The sequence below is a fragment of the Nycticebus coucang genome, chromosome 19 (genome assembly GCF_027406575.1).
Source record: "Nycticebus coucang isolate mNycCou1 chromosome 19, mNycCou1.pri, whole genome shotgun sequence".
NCBI classification, from domain to species: domain Eukaryota; kingdom Metazoa; phylum Chordata; class Mammalia; order Primates; family Lorisidae; genus Nycticebus; species Nycticebus coucang.
In genome coordinates, this window is record NC_069798.1 from 42,236,994 (window position 1) to 42,255,237 (window position 18,244).

Sequence of the window (18,244 nt, forward strand, 5' to 3'; positions counted from 1 at the left end):
TAATGCTCCTCCATATCTTTTTTAAAAAAACATAGGAAACCATACTGTTTTTTTCTGTAGAGTTTCCCCTTATATGGATTTTCCTGATTACATTCTGGTGTAATCATTTAAGTTGTTCCCCAGTTACCTGTATTGTTTATATACTAACACTTAGATTAATGTTTAGGCAGATTTAAGTTCAACTCTTATTTCTTGGCAGAAATACTTTATAGGTGATACGGTGTTCTTCTACCAGAAAGCATTTAATGTCTAGTTCTTTTTGTGATATTAACAGAAATTGCTAATCTTTACCTAGATCCTTTATTTCTTTAGGGGATGCAAAATGGCAAAAAATAATTCAATCATTCCTTTTCCATTTACTAGCTGAAGAACTTTTATAAAGAGAAATTTTCACTCCTCAACTATTTGATTATCCTGCGGTACAGTTAATAAAGGAAAAGCAGGATAGATGTTTGATTCTTTCCCTTTATTTACTAGTTTTCAAAATGAAGAGTTGGTTCTCTAGCATCCTTAAAAGAGGGAAATTTTACAGCATTGTTTCAGTCTCACATATGTAAACCTGTTTGATATGCTTAAATCTCTACTGCAGTTGTGCTTAGTGACCTGCAAATTGTCCTAGCTGTGGTGAGTGGGAGCTTCTTCAGTATGGTTCCTGAGCCCTTTTTCCATTACCCTAGTAGTGTTTTTGTTTGTTTATAGATGTGGGGTCTTGCTGTGTTCCCCAGCCTGGTCTCAAACTCCTGGCCTCAAGTGATCCTCCTGCCTTGGCCTCCCAAAGTGCTGGAGTTACAGCGTGAGCCACTGTGCCCAGCCACTAGTAGTGTTTGATAGTTCTCTTGCTTTCAGACAAGATGTTTCAGTGTCATCTTGCACATTTTCTTCCCAGATCTGAAATTAGCTGTTTTCCGAATTAGCCATTGGTTTGTTTTCAGTGTAATTAATCAATTAATTAGTTTTTAAGTGAAATGAGTTTCTCTAGATTTTTAATAGTGAGAGGAGTTGGGCTAGGATAAGCTTTCTGACTTATAGATGTCTGGTTTTTGTTGTTGTTTTCTCAAAGTAGTAAAAATATGGCTTCTGCTCCCTCCTCCACTTGTATTTGGACCCTGTCTTTTCCTTGCTCCGCATTCCCAACCTGCTCTATTTAGATTCTTCTTTCAGTCTTTCTCAGGAATGGGCTTTATCTTTGGGGATGAGCTTTGTTCCCCTAGTTTCAAGAAGTTTCATAGGCCCTGGACTGCTCCAGCGCCTTCAGACTTTCCAGAACCCTTTCCATCTCTGGGTCTCAGTTTCCTTGCCTTTACAGAAAGGGCAGGGTTGGGGAGGTAAAGTCCCTGCAGCTCTGGCAGCGTGTGACTCTCATTCTACTACATGGGCTTGATGTCTGAGGTCCCTTCTGCAGCCTGCTGGCTAAATCACACCACCCTGTGGTTCACTGGATTGATTGTTTCCCTGCAGGGATCTCAGTGTGGATGCTGGCTTGAGTCCTGCTCAGTTCCAGGTGCGGCCCATTCCTCAGCACTATCAGCATTACCTAGCAACTCCTCGAATGCACCACTTTCCCAGAAACTCCTCCTCCACGCAGATGGTGAGTGAAAAGGCCCTGCCAGGAAAGTGACTCCCTCAATGTCTTGAGTTCCAGTGATGGGCTGAGCCGTCCAGCTCCTCTGTGCCCCGGTCCCCCTGTACCTCAGTCCCCCATGCCCTGGCTGGCTTGTGCTCTGGTTCCTATGTGTCCTGCCGCCCACCCTGTGTCTCAGCCCCTCTATTTCCTTGTGACCCATTCTTCTTGAGTCCTGGATCCCAGGAAAACCAACGGTTCCCCTCCCTTCCCAGCATCTGTTTCCACTCTGGCTTGAGGACTAAAAAGGAACCTGCTGGACTAAGTACTGCAGTGGGAGTGGACACTGTGGGGTGGGGCGAGGCAGCACACCAGGCTGTGGTCTGTGGGGGACGGGGCTCAGGGTCAAGATCAGACCTGGTAGATCCCGTGCTTCATGTAAGTCAATTCATGTGAGAATTTAGTCAATTTCTCACGATCAGTCCCTCCCTGGGGTTGTTTTTACTTATCTGTGAAATGGGAGGGAAGATGTCTGCCTCGCCCACCTCACAGGACTGTTGTGAGAGTCCTAAGAGGCCCCAGAGTCTGGGCTGTAGACCTAGCTCTGCCTTCTGCCAGGGATAGGCCTTCTTGTGATGGCAGAATGCTGAACATTTGGGAGCTTTGGAGTTCCGGCCATTGCAAGCTACATGAAATTAGAATGAGGGCATTTCATTAAAGCAGCAAAAGACTGATGGAAAGTCTTATTTCTGGACAACTTCATATTGCTGCCCTAAAGCATTATCCCCCCTTTCAACCCTTGTCTCTGTCATTTAATCACTTAGCTCCCCAGCCTCCAGATTTGTATAATAAGGGAATTGAGTGTGTAATCTCTGGAGTCCTTGTTAGCTCTGAGAGTCCATGGTTTGCATATGAAGTGACATCTCTTAAGAATAAAAAAAGCAGGAAAGTGATTCGCTGTTGTCGCTTTTGTGATCTGAATAAGCTAAAGATTCCAATAATGCCTGGGAATTTGCTAATGAATCCATTAACTCCTGAGGAAAGAACTATACAGGATGTCCATAAAGTTCCGCAATTTGAAATAGTTTGACTTTAATCATGAACGTATGGCTTCACTAGAAGAGAAAGAAAATTGTGTTCTTTGGTTGGTTGAACTAAAATCTGCCACTGCTGTCCAAAGGTTTAGAACCCATTACAAGATAAAAGCACCACACAGGAATTCCATATCAAAGTGGATGGAAAAATTTAAAGAAACAGTCTCTGTCAATAAGCCCACAGTCTGGTAGGCCATGTGTTAGTGAAGGAGCTGTAGCATCTGAAGAAGAAACCTTTCAGGCAAATCCAAGAAAGTCATTAAGACAGGTATCCCTAGAGCCGAGGCTTCCAAAGTCTACTATACAGAAGATTCTGCAGATAAGACTTCACATGAAAGCATACAAAATTCAAGTGCATCAAATGTTAGAAAGAGGATTATCATGGACAACTTTCTGTCACCAGTTCAATGAAAAACTTAGCAATGATGTATTTTTGAGTAATTTAATATTCTCCAACGAAGCAACATTCCACCTTAGTGGCAAAGTCAACAGGCATAATTGTCATATTTGGGAAACTGAAAATCCACATGAGTCTGTTGAAAGAGATTCTCCAAAAGTTAATGTGAAGTGTGCTTTGGGCAAAAATCGAGTCATAGGGCCCTTCTTTTTTGAAGGGGGTGTTAATGGTGATAGCTATTTAGAAATGCTGCAAAATGATTTATTCCTCAGCTTGAAGAATTAGGACTGATAGAGAATATAGTGTTCCAATAAGATGATACTTCTTGTTGCTTTGCTTTGCATGTTAGACAGTTTCTACACGAGAAATTCCCTAACAGATGGATTGGAAAAGGTGGACCATTTTCCTGGCCGCCACATTCGCCAGATTTAACTCCATTGGATTTCTTTTTATGGGGACATGTGAAAGCTAACGTTTGTTCAACCAAACCTCAACCTTTAGAAGACTTGAAAGCTAGGATAAGAGATGTGATTGCTGATATTACTGAAAATCAGCTTGAAAATGTTTTCTGAGAACTACAGAATCGTATCACTCTTTGTATTGGTAATGTTGAAAATTAACAAGAACAATAAATGTTTTTTATCCTTTAAAAAAAAAAGAATAGAAAAAGAAAACATTTATTCAGCACTTGCTACATACCAGACTCTTTTACACTTAATCCTCTCAATAACCATCCCCCCCCCCAAAGGCATTAAAGATTGGCAGACTGAGGCATAGAGAGGTTAGGTGAGTACCCCCTGGGATACACAGTGAGTAAATGGGGGAGCTGTGACAGAAACCTGGCCAGGGTTAGGGAGAGACAAGCAAGGCAGGCTATAGAGTGAGACAAATACAGGCTCAGAGTCTGTCTTTATTTAAAATCCTGATATTTTGCTCAGCGTGGACTTAATTTTCACATTCATTTTGATTTATAAAAATATTGCATTAAAATACAATAGAACATCTCTTAGTTGACCATACAAATGACTGTAACAAACTGGTCAACAGGCTCTACTCCTGTAGCCCAGTGGCTAGGTGCCGGCCACATACACTGGGGCTGCTGTGTTCAAACCAGCGCAGACCTGCTAAAAACAACAATGACAACTACAGCCAAAAAATAGCCAAGCATTGCTGCAGACACCTGTAGTCCCAGCTACTTAGGAGGCTGAGGCAAGAATGGCTTAAGCCCAAGAGTTTGAGGTTGCTGTGAGTTGTGACAGCATGGCACTCTACCAAGGGCTGCATAGTGAGACTCTCAAAAAAACCAAAACTGGTCAACATATAGAGGTGGTCAACATAAACACCTAGGCCTACTCTACTGATAGGTACATGTGGTGTAAGTTTGATCTATGAAAATTAGGTCAGCTTAAAGAGGTGGCCAATGTAGGGAGGTGGTCAGCAATGGAGGTCCTACTGTATTGTTTATCTTGATTACTGAATCTTTTGGTAGCCCCTTAAATTCTGTGACCCAAGACCTTGGTCTTGGGTCTAGTCCAATTCCTTAACTTTCATGCTGTGCTCAGAGGCAGCTCAGGGTAGGGGTGAAGCAAATGAACTCTGCCACTCCACTAGAATCCTGGTTCTGTCACCCGCATAACTTGAGCCAATTACTTAATCTACTATGCCTCACTTACTCCATCAGTTAAATGGGGATAGTAATAGTGCCTATGTTTTAGATTACATGAGATATTTAAATTCATCAATCATGTGAAGTGCTGAAAACAGTGCCTGCCATGAAGGTTAGGTGACACTTTGTTGACTTTGTTACTCTTTCTGGGGCTGCTCCAGGCACACAGTTGGTTCTTGATGAGGAGAGAGAGACAGAAGAGCAGGAAAGGCAGCTCTCTGAATTTCTGTCCACGGCAACTCACAGTGCTGGCTGGTGGTTGTGGGAGGAGGGAGCTGCACACTGGGCTCATGGAGAAGCCTTAAATCCTTGCTCTATCTAAGGCATTTTTTCCCTAACAGGTTGTCCATGAAATCCGAAACTACCCTTACCCTCAGCTTCACTTCCTTGCTCTCCAGGGACTAAATCCCAGCAGACACACCTCTGCTGTGAGGGAGAGCTATGAGGTAAGATGCTCTGTCTGGCACCAGCTGGGTTGGTGGAGATACCATTATTGTTCATCATCTCATCTCCTTCCCCTTGCTGGTGGGTAGGGTGTGAGTGGTGGGAAGCCTCAGGGTTGAGAGTAAGAGAGAAAAGAGGGAGAGCAAGTACACATACAATAGTCTTTCAGCATCAGGCAAGTTCTTCCTAGTGGCTATGTGTGGCCCTCATCCTTATCATGTGTGTATGTGTGTGTTTGCACATGCTGAGTACACACGACCACATTTTTCTCTCTGCAGGAGCTTCTGCAGCTGGAGGACAGGTTGGGAAACGTCACTAGGGGAGCTGTACAGAACACCATTGAGAGGTTCACCTTCCCCCACAAGTACAAGAAGGTGGGTCTGCCAGCAGGACAGCCCGCTAAGTCAGGGAATGGGGGAGAGGATGTCTCATTGACCCTGGTCTATTTGCCACAGAGAGGCACAGTCCAAAATCCAGAAGCCTTTGCTCTAGTTAAATGTTATAAAGCACAGTCCAAAATCCAGAAGCCTTTGCTCTAGTTAAATGTTATAAAGCCATGATACCTTCCTAGGTTCTTTTCATTTGGCTGTGCCAGATGTGGCCAGGTGGGGAGATGGAGTCTCTCATCAGTAAAGGAGGAGGACTGGGTGTGTGTGTATGCATGTGGACTTGTCAATGGGTATATTATGTATGTCTATACATGTAGATGTCAGGCATATACATGTTTGTGTCCAATTGCGATGGGTAAAGAGGGCCCCTGCACAGAAGGCTAACATTTGCTTTAGAAAATAATTCTATCTCCAATCCACATGTGGAAAAATGGGCAACTGAGGCTTCTGAGCAGGAGTTTTCAAACCTGACTGAGCATCAGGATCACTTGGGGAGCTTTTAAAGCCTCACAGTCATCATAAGCTCTGCCCTAAGCCTGTAGAGGTACATCTCCAGGGTTAGGGTCCAGGTACCCAGGGTAGAATTAGAGTCCAGGCACCTGAGCTTTAAACACATTTTTAAAATTAAAATAAAGGAAAAATTTTGGAACCAACCAAGAAGTCCTTCAATAGGTGAGTGGACAAGGGATACCCATAAAATAGAACATTATTCTGCAATAAAAAGTCTATTAAGCCACAAAAAGATGTAAAGGAACTTTACATGCACATTCCTAAGTTGAAGAAGTCAGCCCAAAGAGGCCACATACTGTATGCTTCCAACTAGATGACGTTCTGGAAAAGGAAAAGCTGTAGAGATGGTGAAAAGGTCAGTGGTTGCCACTGGGGAGAGAGGGAGGCAGGAATGAGTAGATGTAGTGTAGGAGATTTTTAGGGCAGTGAAAAAATTTAGTATGATATTCTCACGGTGGACAATTTGATGGTGTATATTTGTCAAAATCGATAGAAGAGTACAACACAAAGAATGAACCCCAATGTAAACTAATTACCTCAGTCAGTAATAGTCTGTCATATTGATTCACAGATTGTAACACGTGTACCACACTAATGCAACATATTAATAAGAGGGGGCCAGGACATATGTATATGAGAACACTTTGAAATTTTTGCTTCATTTTTATGTAAACTGGAATTGCTCCACAAAATAAGGTCTATTATAAAAATAAATAAAAAATTAATTTTGGGGCGACATCCATAGCTCAGTGGGTAGTGTGCTGGCCACATACACCCAGGCTGGCAGATTTGAACCCGGTTTGGGCCAGCTAAATAACATAACACCTGCAACAAAAAAATAGCCAGGCGCTGTGGCAGGTGCCTGTAGTCCCAGCTACTTGGGAATCTAAGGCAAGAGAATTGCTTAAGCCCTAGAGTTTGAGGTTGCTCTGAGCTGTGATGCCATGGCACTATACCGTGGGCAACAGTGAGACTCTGTCTCAAAAAGAAAATAAAATTAATTTTGAAAAATCATCACCCCCTTCCAGGAGAAATTTAAAGATTTACAAATGTTAAGAATCTTAGAGCAGGACCCTACTCACCATGCTCAAGACAGGGGCTACCTGCAGCTGAGGGTGCAGTGGCTGAGAGCACTTGTGTTGGAGTTAGAGCCAATTTTGAATCATTTGTGCTTCTTATAGCTGTGTGACTTGGGACAACTTGCTTGGCTTTTCTGGACTTTCTCCTCTCCTGCCATTTTTAATGTGAAATGAGAATGATCATATTATTAATTGTATCTAGTATATCAGGTACTATGGAGAGTCAAAGGGATAATTTATTTGAACAGCTTAGTGTAGTGCCTGGTACCTACTGAGTGTTCAGGAGTTGTGAGCTTTTGTTAACTTGATGTAAGGCATGCTGTTCCCTAGGCTTGTCCATATGCCAGTGGTGTCAATGTCAAAGACCAGGGGCTTGGTATATGCGACTCCTTCTTCATGATATATGGGATTTTATTCATAAATGGATTCAGCAACATTTGTTGAGTACCCTCTATGTGCTGGACACTGGATAGTGTACTCAGAGGAACTGGTAGTATTCTAGCAATTAAGGATGCCATCTGCCTGGGGAAAATGGTCATTCTCTGGGGAGAGAGAATTAAGCTATTGGAGAAGAACAGGAAAGAGAATGAGTGGCGTGTTAGGAGCCAGGAGTATCATCTGTGTCCGAGACTGAGGGGTGTTCATTCTTTCCAAGGTCAAGCACCTCACCTGGCATCATTTCACCAAAACACAAGGAAACTCTAAAAAGAGCTAATGCTAAGACTGGAAATGGAAAATGGACTGAATCACTGAGATAAACATCTCAGGTAAAAATTTAGGAGAATAAAGGAAGAATTAAGTCAATAAAGATTATAACTAAAAAGAATAAGAAAATTTAAAAATGAGAAAGGAGGAAAGTTAAGATCTAAATGTGAAAAAACTTAAAACATTTAAACTGAGAGTAAAATAATGTAAACAAAAAAACAATTTAAAATAATGATATAAGAATAAAAATACAGAAAATATAGAGTTGAAATAGAAAAATATGAAAAGAATAAGAACTAGGAAAAGTATGAAAGTAACACATAAAATTTAAATCAACAATATTCAAGTTAAAAGGGAATGTGAATGAAATGAGAAGGTAAGAGCAAAATAAAATAAATGTAAACATAAATGCTGGAAAAGTTAATGTTGAAATAAAAGCTATGAGGTGCATCTTACAAGGGTAGGTACATCTTACAAGGGTAGATGTGAAACTTAGTAAATGTAGAATATAAATGTGTTAACACAATAACTAAGAAAATGCCAGGAAGGCTATGTTAACCAGTGTGATCAAAATATGTCAAACGGTCTATAAAACCAGTGTATGGTGCCCCATGATTGCATTAATGTACACAGCTATGATTTAATAATAATAATAATAAAAAGCTATGTAGATACTAAAGAGAAAACAAAAACCAGAAGACCACACCTACAGTGCATCTTACAAGGGTACCTGTGAAATTTACTAAATATAGAATATAAATGTCTTAACACAATAACTAAGAAAATACCGTGAAGGCTATGTTAACCAGTTAGATGAAAATATTTCAAATTGTATAATAAAACCAGCATATTGTACCCCACGATTGCATTAATTTACACAGCTATGATTTAATAATAATAAAAAAAATACCAAACTGAAAATAGGGTAAGAATTGAAAAGGGAGAATATTTTAAAGAAATATTGATTAGACATAGTAAAACAAGGTAATATTAAGCTGAAATTATTAACTATAAAAAGGAAATGAAGTATATAATGATGGGGAGAAACAATAGAAAATAAGAAAGTGGTTGAGTCTTTTCTAATTTATTTTTATTTTTATTTTTTTATTAAATCATAGCTGTGTACATTGATACAATCATGGGGCATCATTCACTAGCTTTACAGACTGTTTACCAAGTTTCACATATACCCTTGTAAGATGCACCGCTGGTGTAATCCCACCAATCCCCTTGGTTGAGTCTTAACGTCATCTTGTATTGACCATCCCTTTTCTGGCAAGGCAAACTTGGAGGCCACTCCTCCAGAAAACACAGCTGTACTCTTCAGCAGCCAGATCATCGGGACTCTATTCATACTTCAAACCCATGACAATTATATGAGACTGTGGGTATAATTCTGATTTCCTGAAATCTAGATAAGGGGAAATTTATTGCAGAAGCCTAGCATGGTTTGCACTGGGATATATAAAGTGCAGTGAGGCTGAGAGCAGAAGGTATTGATTTTCCTGTAGTTCCAGTGAAGTTACAGTCGTTCTAAGCCCAAGGAACTCCAGTGTCTAGGACCAGCAACCCAGAGTAGGGAGACCTGGCATCTATGCCTGGCCCCCAGGTCGTTCTCTGGGTGGTCTTCATCTTGTGACTCTTTATATTTTTCTCTTTGCAAAATGACCTTAAAGTCTGCTTATTTTTGGAGAGGGACAGAATGAATAATTTTTTTCCATGGTTATTGTCAGATTGTTTCATTTCACAGCATGGAGATGGGAACTTGAAAGCTAGGATGATGTTCCTTGCTAATTAGATTCCTTCTTCTCCAGAATTTTTACAGTAGAACCTCCATAGTTGACCACCTCCCTACATTGGCAACCTTCTTAATTTGACCTAATTTTCATAGACTGGACATGTATCACATGTATGTGTTAGGCCTATAGTAGGCCTCATTTATGTTGACCACCTCTGTATAATGACCAGTTGTTATAGTCCCTTGTGTGGTCAGCTTACAGAGGTTCTACTGTATTCAGTACTCATTGGCCTTGTACTTGGCCAAGTATGGGGTGGTACTCAAAGAAGCATAAGTCCTGGTCCTCACCATGTAGGAATTTGCAATTTTCTACATAGTGGTTAACTAGTTCAAATGATTAGCATAGAATTAACAATAGGACAATGAAAGTCAACCAGTTTAAACAGAGTGCTGCATGATTAGTTTAATGTATCAGGCTCAGCACCTGTAGCACAGTGATTATGGCACTGGCCACATGCACCAAGGGTGGTGGGTTTGAACCCGGCCCAGGCCAGCTAAACAACAATGACAACTGCAACAAAAAAATAGCCAGGTGTTGTGGTGGTCACCTGTAGTCCCAGCTACTTGGGAGGCTGAGGCAAGAGAATTGCTTTACCCCAAGAGTTTGAGGTTGCTGTGGGCTGTGACACCACGGTACTCTGCTGAAGGTGACATAATGAGACTGTGTCTTAAAAAATAAAAATAAAAATAAAAGATATCAGTAGTTCCTTTCTGAAATATATTTTCTGGACAGGAAGAGAAGTCCAACAATATAAAATAGTTCACAACAATGTGGTAACATTTACAGGAGTTAACACCAGGTTGAGGAATTTTGCCTTCATCTAATAATAAGTGAATAAATGAATGGATATTAGTTGAGTGACTGAATGAATTAATGAATGAAGCCTGCTGGACCTGAACATGGAGGGAGATGCCTGAAGGCAAGGATCTAGGCTGTAAAGGATGTAAGGAGTGAACCAGGAAAAGGAAGCTGTGTGCATGTCATGGCCTTACCAGGGATTGATTCATTAGAAACCCAGTTCCTTTCCAAAGTCTGTGTCTCTAGAAAGCACTTGGGATAGCAAAAATAAATACCATTCGGCCTCTTCCTTAACTCTCTCTCCTGCAATGGGGAGGGAGTGGGAAGGAGGTCCCTTAAAAAGGGATTTACTCCTTGTAAAGAGGAAACTGCAGAGAGGGAGGAGGCTGGGGATGAAAGCCAATGGCCACCAGGTGAGCTGGCCCCTGGTAATAGTGCTCCTCTCTCTGCTTCTCCCAGCGAAGACCCCAGGACAGCAAGGGCAAGAAGGACGAGGGGGAAGAGTCAGACACAGATGAGAAATGCACAATTTGTCTGTCTATGCTTGAAGATGGAGAAGATGTGAGGTAGGAGACCACCTCTTTGAGTGCCCTCCCTTCTCTCCCTGCGCTGTGTGTGTGGGTGCTTGCTTGTGCATGTGAGTGCCAGATGTCCTACAGTGTGCCTCTTTGGTGCACTGGGAAGATGGAGTATGGAATGTTCTAGATGTGTGATGCCCTGGTTATGGATGTATAGATGCAAAGTGTAAGAGAACAGCGCTATGTTTGGCCTGGATGGGTTGAAGACAAAGCTGTGGCTTTGTTTCAGGCTGATGTGCAAGAGCTTCATGGAGGGGGAGGACCTTGAAGCTCGACCTCTTGTCACAGCTTCCAATCTTAGCCACAGCCCCGCTCCGTAGCAGGGCAAGTCCCCTACAGTCCTGGGTGTGTCTCCTGTTCCCCTCGATATCCCTCAGCTCTTGCCCAGCTCCCCTGCTGGTCCCTGACTCTCCCCTTTCTCTTCTAGACGCCTGCCCTGTATGCATCTCTTTCACCAATTATGTGTGGACCAGTGGCTCGCCATGAGCAAGAAATGCCCCATCTGCCGAGTGGACATTGAGACACAACTGGGAGCTGACAGCTGAGGGGAGAATTAGCCAGTGGACGTCCCATTTCCTTCACCAGGTCCCCCCTCGGCCATAGCCCTTGCAGCCAAACTTTGCCTTCTGAGCCATTTGACGTAGAGGAAAAGCCTGCAAGCACATTTTGTGGAAGAAGGAGTTGGTGGTATCAGTGTCTGAGGGAAAGGAGAGGGTGGGGAGGCCCACCCATCCTGAATGGTGACTGTCCCCATCCGTCCATCTGTGCAGAAGGGAGGGAGCTGGCCGTGCCCACAGCAGGGGCGGGAAGGGGGGGGCCCAGGCTGCTGAGAACCGAGGTGGGATCTTGAAGACACTAGCTGGTAGACCGGCCCCTCAATCCTGTCCTTTGAAGGATTGTATATATACCTCTTGACCACGTAGGAACCATGTAGGGGTCTCTAGCTATTTCTGTGGACGGCAGCCGGAGCATGTTAGCTTAAGAAAAAAACGTCGTGTGTGGTGCTCTAGTCATCTTGTGGTGGACATGTCGCTATTACTGAATCCGCACCAAATATTTCTCATTGAGTTTCTTATTTTGGTGCCTGACCCAACCAACCAACGGCAGCCCCAATCTTCCCGTCTTTGTGAGAGAAAAAGAAAGAGGAATCAAAGGTGGAAAAAAAAAAAAAAAGCCAAATCCTGTTTAGGGTGAAAAAAGTTTATCTTTTAAACTTTTTTCGCCCAGTTTGGGAGGCAGAAGGCGGGGTTATCGTATTGTTTTTGTTTTTTCCTTGGCTTTTGTTTTTCTCATGTTTACATTGCACGGAGTGCGGAAAGGGCATCTGGGGAAGGGAGGATTAGAACAGGAGCCGACAGGGTCTCACCAGGGCCTCTGAGGAAGGCAGAGCTCCCTCAGGGAAGGGGAAGTTCATCTAGGGGAGGGCTCCCTGGTCTCAGGGCTCACCTGTTTGGCCCCAGCTATCCCCAGGCCCTGGTTCCACACTGGTCCAGTGAGGGCTTGGCCTTTAGCTCCAACTGCCCCTGTGTTCCTGGGAGCCCAAGGCCAATGCTCATCACACATCCCTCCTTTAGGCTGTGACCTTGCCTCCCTATGCAAAAAATCAACCAGATGATGTAGATAAGATAGCATGGGTCACAGACACTTGGCCTTAGCCAAAGTGCTCTCAGTTAGCACTCAAGGCTGAGATCAAGCACTGTGGTTCTTGGGGAGCAACTTGAGCTTCTCTGGGATGTGTCCAGTCTGATACAGCCCCTCAGAGTTGATCCTGGCTCTGCAGCCACATTAGCTGGGTTGGGGAGGCTGTGTTCCCAGCCTCTAGCTCCTTCTCTGACTCCTTGGGCAAGTCCCTTCCTTTCTCTGTGCCTCAGTTTCCTCTCCTTCGAGTGGGGAGAGATAACAGTGTAGTCCCCTTTCCAGTCCCTTTACCTCACCTAGACATTGTGAGGATTAGACTTTCTGTCCAGCATGTTCTATGCTCCCTCCTGGGAAGCTCTTGGGGTTTAGAGGTGAAGGTGCTCTGAGACACAGACCTGGAAGTTCCAAGTGATGCTCCGTACAGAGTGTCTTTCTGCACCACTCCACAATTTTCTGAACCCCAAAGAGAGCAGAGATATGGTAGGACAGAAGAATGGAGATAGTGGAGATAGGAAAATCCACCAAATTTCAACCCCAACCCAACCTTCTTTTATCCATATGTGAAGAACACCAGGTCAGCTGGCCTCCTGCAGTCTTCCTGTGCCCCTCATAGCCCTCCTCTTCCCCCATTTGCACTGCTCTCAAAGCCTCCCTATTCGCCTCACCCCTTAGCCCTGTCTCAATGCTTTCATATCTATAAGACCAAGAGTGACAGGATACTTATTGCATATTTTGAGAATCCCATACAAATGAAGGAAATTTGAGCTTGTATTGCTGCTACAAACGGTAAAACCAGGATCAATGGGTCCATCTAACAGGGAAGCAGAAATGGGCTTGAGGTGGAGCCTTCTAAGACAGCTGGCTCGTGGGGGAATGGCTGCTCCATCCTGAAGTGGCTCCTGCTAGGAGGTCACTCAAGAAACTTGCCTACTCAGGCTAAAGCCTCTCCTGGCACTAATATCAAGGTGTTCTATAAAACTTTCATGGAGTGCCTACTGGTGCAGGTGCTAGGGAAGATAACAGCAAGGAACACAATGTTCTGCCTTTAGGAACTTAATCTAGTTGAAGAGACAGACACCCAATCTAATATTCAGGGTTAGCAGCAACAAGCACCACATCGTTCAGTTCACTGGTTACAGTATGTTAACAGTGGCTCCAGGGAGATACCACCAGTGGAGAAAGTATCCAAGGCAGGATTTAGGGGAAAACTGGTTATGAAGAGCCACGAGAAGTTGGAATTCTGCCCATGCTCCCTCATGGCTGGGCCCAAACCAGGAATTTATCAGAAGATGGCTTTGGCCTGGAGGTAGCCTGGGTGATCTAGAAAGGTCACACCTCTGTTAGTCTTAGTCTTTGGTTCTTTCTTCTGCAGCTGGCCTGAAAGGTGGCAGGTGGAAGGGACAGAGTGGGGAGGCCAGGATGGACCTAGAACTGATGTCCTGGGTTCCAGTCTTGGCTCTTCCCTGACTAAGTGTGCAATGCTAGGAATCCCCTTTGTCTCTCTGGGCCTCAGTTTCCTCTGTGATGACCCAAGAGGTAGGTTGGATGCCTGCCTCATCTCTGTCCAACACTCACACTTGGTGATCTTCCCTGGCATCAGCACATCTTCTTTAGAGTCTTTAGAGCCATGTGCCCACCAAGCTGTGGAAAAGGACTTTCTATAGGTGTGCACATCTGTTTTGGGGGCTGAGGGTGCACGTGCTGCATGAGAGGATGGGACCTGGTCCCCTCCTCCCTCCCAATTCTCTGCCCCAGGCTTACATTAGGTACAGGGTGCGGCTCACCCAGAGGGAAGAGGAAGGCTGCTTAATGTGGGGGTAGATTCTGCAGTGCCCCTTCCCTTTCCAGTCCCTTGTCCCCTGCAGGTAGGGACAGGAGTTGACAGGCACTCAGAACCCTCCCAGCTCCCACTTCAGCCAGGCAGCCGTTGGGTGGGAAGAGAGGAGCCAGTCTGTGCTTCTGCCCTCTTGAGGCCTCCCTCCACCCCCAACTCCAGGAGGGAGCCTGGGAAGAGGGGAGAAGAGGCAGGATGGCAGGATCAGGCCTCAGCATCTCACATCCACCACCTCCAGGAGGGGACACCACCTGAAGCCCTCCTCCTGCTCAACTCAAGGGACTCAGACCCTTTCTTGACTGAGACGCATGAGTGCCTTCTGGGGCAACAGCAGCCCCAGGGTTCACGTTGGGTGTCCTAACCGCAGCAGCAGCCCTGCGTTGCGGAACCACCAAGGATGCCAATCAATCAACCCAATGCCACAAACCCGGCTGGCACAGGCTAAGGGCAGGCAGGGGCCTCAGCTGCCCCACCTGGCCAGAACCCCCTCCAGCCCCCCTTTTGCCCTTGGCTACCACCAGTGGCAGGACTCAAGCTCCTCTTCTGCAAGTGTTCCCAGCCTCCGTGCAAGTATTCTTAACTCTGTATGCCTAATGAACAAGCACAGTTTTTTCAATGGTGAAGAAAAAGCACCAGACTTTTTTTTTCCTGAAAAAAATCCCCTAAGCCCCCCGCCCCCCGCTTTCCGGCGGGACAAACACTCCCCGCGTGGGGCTGTAGCAACGTCTGTCAGGTCCCCTCGTGTCTCATCTCCTGCGCGCGTAGAGCAAATGCTAGAGCGATTTCAGCTGATAGAAAAACAAAAATGAAAAAAACACAAAAAACAAAAAACATGGCACGTTGCTAGTTTACAGGGTTTTGTGAGTTTAAATGCCTTATATTTAACAATCATAATTTATGACTAACTTGTAGATATTGTGGGTTCTTATTTAATTATTTTTATAGTTGTTTTGCATTTTTAATTATAATTTATTTATTTAGAAAGGATACTAATTTTTTTTATTACTCCTATTACCTCATTTTGGCGTTGTTTCTGGGAGTGGAATGCTTTGCATGCATTGGTACGATGACAAACAACTATGAATACAAAAAAAAATTTAAATAAAATTCCGCAAACTTTATTTCGTCCAAACTATCAGGGTGTGTGATTGCAAGCTGTCCTACTGTGGTGCTGGCCTCTTTGGATACATTCCATACGAAATGCAAACCTTTGATTCTGTATGCTGTGATCTAGTGAAAAACTCCAATATAGTGACTGTATTTAGCACATATATAAATATAATTTGCACTCGTCAGCAGACTGGGGTAATCCTTTCACTTGCTGCCCTTGGCGTCCCCCCAACCCACCCCTTCCTTAACCTGCTTTTCCTTCTTCCCTCACCCTTCCCACAACCTCAGCCCACCCGGCCGCTGTTCTCTGAGGCACTGGAGTCACTATCTCCACCCAGGCTCCAGCTCTGGATGTTCCAGAACTGAATCCGTTCAGACATTACCAGCAGGAGCACCTGAAAGCCAAAAAACCCGGCTTATTAAAATAAGCCTGGACTGAGGACCCAGGAAGCTTAGATGTTCAGACCAGCTCTATTGCAGACTTGTCCATGACCTTGAGCAAGTAAGACCCCTGGCCTGAGTCTCAGTTTTCTGGGCTGGAAAGAGAGAAGGGAGCTGAGGGATCTTTGGGGTCTACCTTTGGTTTGGGCAGAATATGACACGGATCCAGTAGGGAATCACTGTGCTGTGCTATCTCACCCTCTCAGGAGAGAGGGAAGGAGAAGGGATGGAAGGAGAATAGGAAAGAAAAAGAGAAGAACAGAGACAGTGGACAGAGAATTTATCCAGCTGACTTGTGCAAGGAGACATCCAAAAGACTTTCTGTCCTTTTATTGGCAGCATCCTATAGGTGGCAGGGAGGTAAGTTAGGTGGACACATCCCTGGATGTGGGATGTGCCCTTTCATAATGTTCGGGCAGTTATTTGGAACATGAGCCAAAATCCATGTCTTGTTAGATGTGGGGGTGGGGTAGGCGAATAGAAGACCCAAACTATGGTGTTTGGGATTGGCACCCTGGTCTTATGGTCTCCAGAAACCTTGTTGTTGAGATGCCACTCATTGACAACAGATCGGGACATAGATTTTGGAGTTGTGGTCTCTTTTCTTCAGCACCTCCTTTGCTCCCTGGAGGCTGTGTGCAGGAGAGGCTGCTATGGAGGGCGTGGGTCTCCTATCTTGCTGCTCCTATAGGTGGGGGAGGACTTGGGGCTGTGGTATCAAAGGCTGGCATAGTGGTGAGCCCAGCGCCTTTGAGTCAAAAGAGGAGAAAAGGTCTTGCCCCCAAAAGGAGCCTGTGGGTGATCTGGGGCCTGGCATGTCTGCCTTCTTCCCACCCCTCCTTCTTGCCTTCCTTCCCTGCTCATCCTCCCTCTTGCCCTTGGACATCACTGCCTTTGCCTGGTGGGGATGAGGCCCCATGGGGATGGTGCTGATGTAGGGGAGGAAGTAGAGATGCAGATTCGCCACCCTGCCCCACTAGGCTTGTGTGAGCCACTGGCCTTGTGTGGTCCCTGAGCCCTAACTCTGCTCCTGCCGGGCCAGGGTGCCCCCTCTCGAATTCCTGCCGGCTGCCTGCCTGACTGCTCCTCTGCCTCTACCCAGGAGCCTTGCATTCCTTGAATATAGCCTGCGGAGTCCCCTGCCACCCTGGTGGGAGCATGGCCACCACACTGCCAGGCCTGGCAAACACTGCCCCCTCGTCAAGGCTCCTGGATGGGCATGCCTTATGCTGCTCTGCAGGGTCAGAGTGGGAATGGACCCTTTGCCCTGGCTGGCCTGTGCTCCTGCCTTGAGACCCCTCACCCCTGCCCCCACTCCTTCTCCCAGCCTCACCCCTGGCCTTGGATGCGGCTCATTTCCCAGCTCTGGGGCCCCTGAACCAGGCCCTTGAGGGGGTAATTTTGTTGCCCCTGGTAAGTGAAAGGATTATCCTCGGTGTTGATTGTCCTTTTTTGTAATCCTCCTGCTGTTCTGTTCTGTTGTGCTGTGCAACATTTTGCTACATAGACTATTTTATAGCAGAAAGCTAGAAGAATATTTATTATGAATATTAAAGCAATAGTGCATCAATGAAAAGGCGGAGACATTAGGAATTGTGTAAATGCTTAGATTCACTTTTGGTGGATTTTTTGTACTTTATTTATAACTAATAAAAATGAACTGCATTGCTAACTATACCTTACTTGTTCAGGGTGTTTATTTCTATGCATAGCTTTATCCAAGATACGAGATGTTATCAGTTATCTAGTTCCCCCCAATTTGTCTCATCTTCCTTCTTCCCCCCTCCTTCCCTAACAAATTCTATTTGTTATAATTGATTAGCCAATATTGATACATTATTATTAACTAAAACCCATAGTTTGCATGAGGATAATGAATGATTTAATTCCTGGTTTTTGTTCAAGTGATATGAACTAAAATACTGTCTGTAGGTTTCCATCCATTTCTATCTGTTTCTTTTCTGTGGTCCCCATCCCCTGGGGCATGGACCGGTGCTGGTCTGTGGCCTAATCAGAGCCAGGCTGCACAGCAGGAAGTGAGTGGTGATGGGTGGGTGAGCAACTGAAGCTTCATCTGTATTTACAGCCACTCCGCACCTCCTGTCAGATTGGCAGCGGCATTAAATTCTCATAGGAGCTGAATCTTACCATAAACCGCATGGGAGGGATCTAGGTTGTGCACTTATAAGAATCTAATGCCT

At 44.8% G+C, this 18,244-nt stretch overlaps 1 protein-coding gene across 1 annotated transcript in view; it reads left to right on the forward strand.

Annotated features, from left to right (window-relative positions):
* ARK2C (arkadia (RNF111) C-terminal like ring finger ubiquitin ligase 2C) overlaps nucleotides 1–17,718 on the forward strand; it is a 124,379-nt gene extending 106,661 nt beyond the window's left edge. The window contains exons 4-8 of the mRNA XM_053571904.1: nucleotides 1,459–1,588; nucleotides 5,060–5,164; nucleotides 5,441–5,536; nucleotides 10,902–11,008; nucleotides 11,448–17,718. Of these exons, the coding sequence (XP_053427879.1) occupies nucleotides 1,459–1,588; nucleotides 5,060–5,164; nucleotides 5,441–5,536; nucleotides 10,902–11,008; nucleotides 11,448–11,565 (556 nt within the window). The 3' untranslated portion in view covers nucleotides 11,566–17,718. The remainder of the gene's footprint in view (nucleotides 1–1,458; nucleotides 1,589–5,059; nucleotides 5,165–5,440; nucleotides 5,537–10,901; nucleotides 11,009–11,447) is intronic.
* Nucleotides 17,719–18,244: the final 526 nt, after the last annotated feature.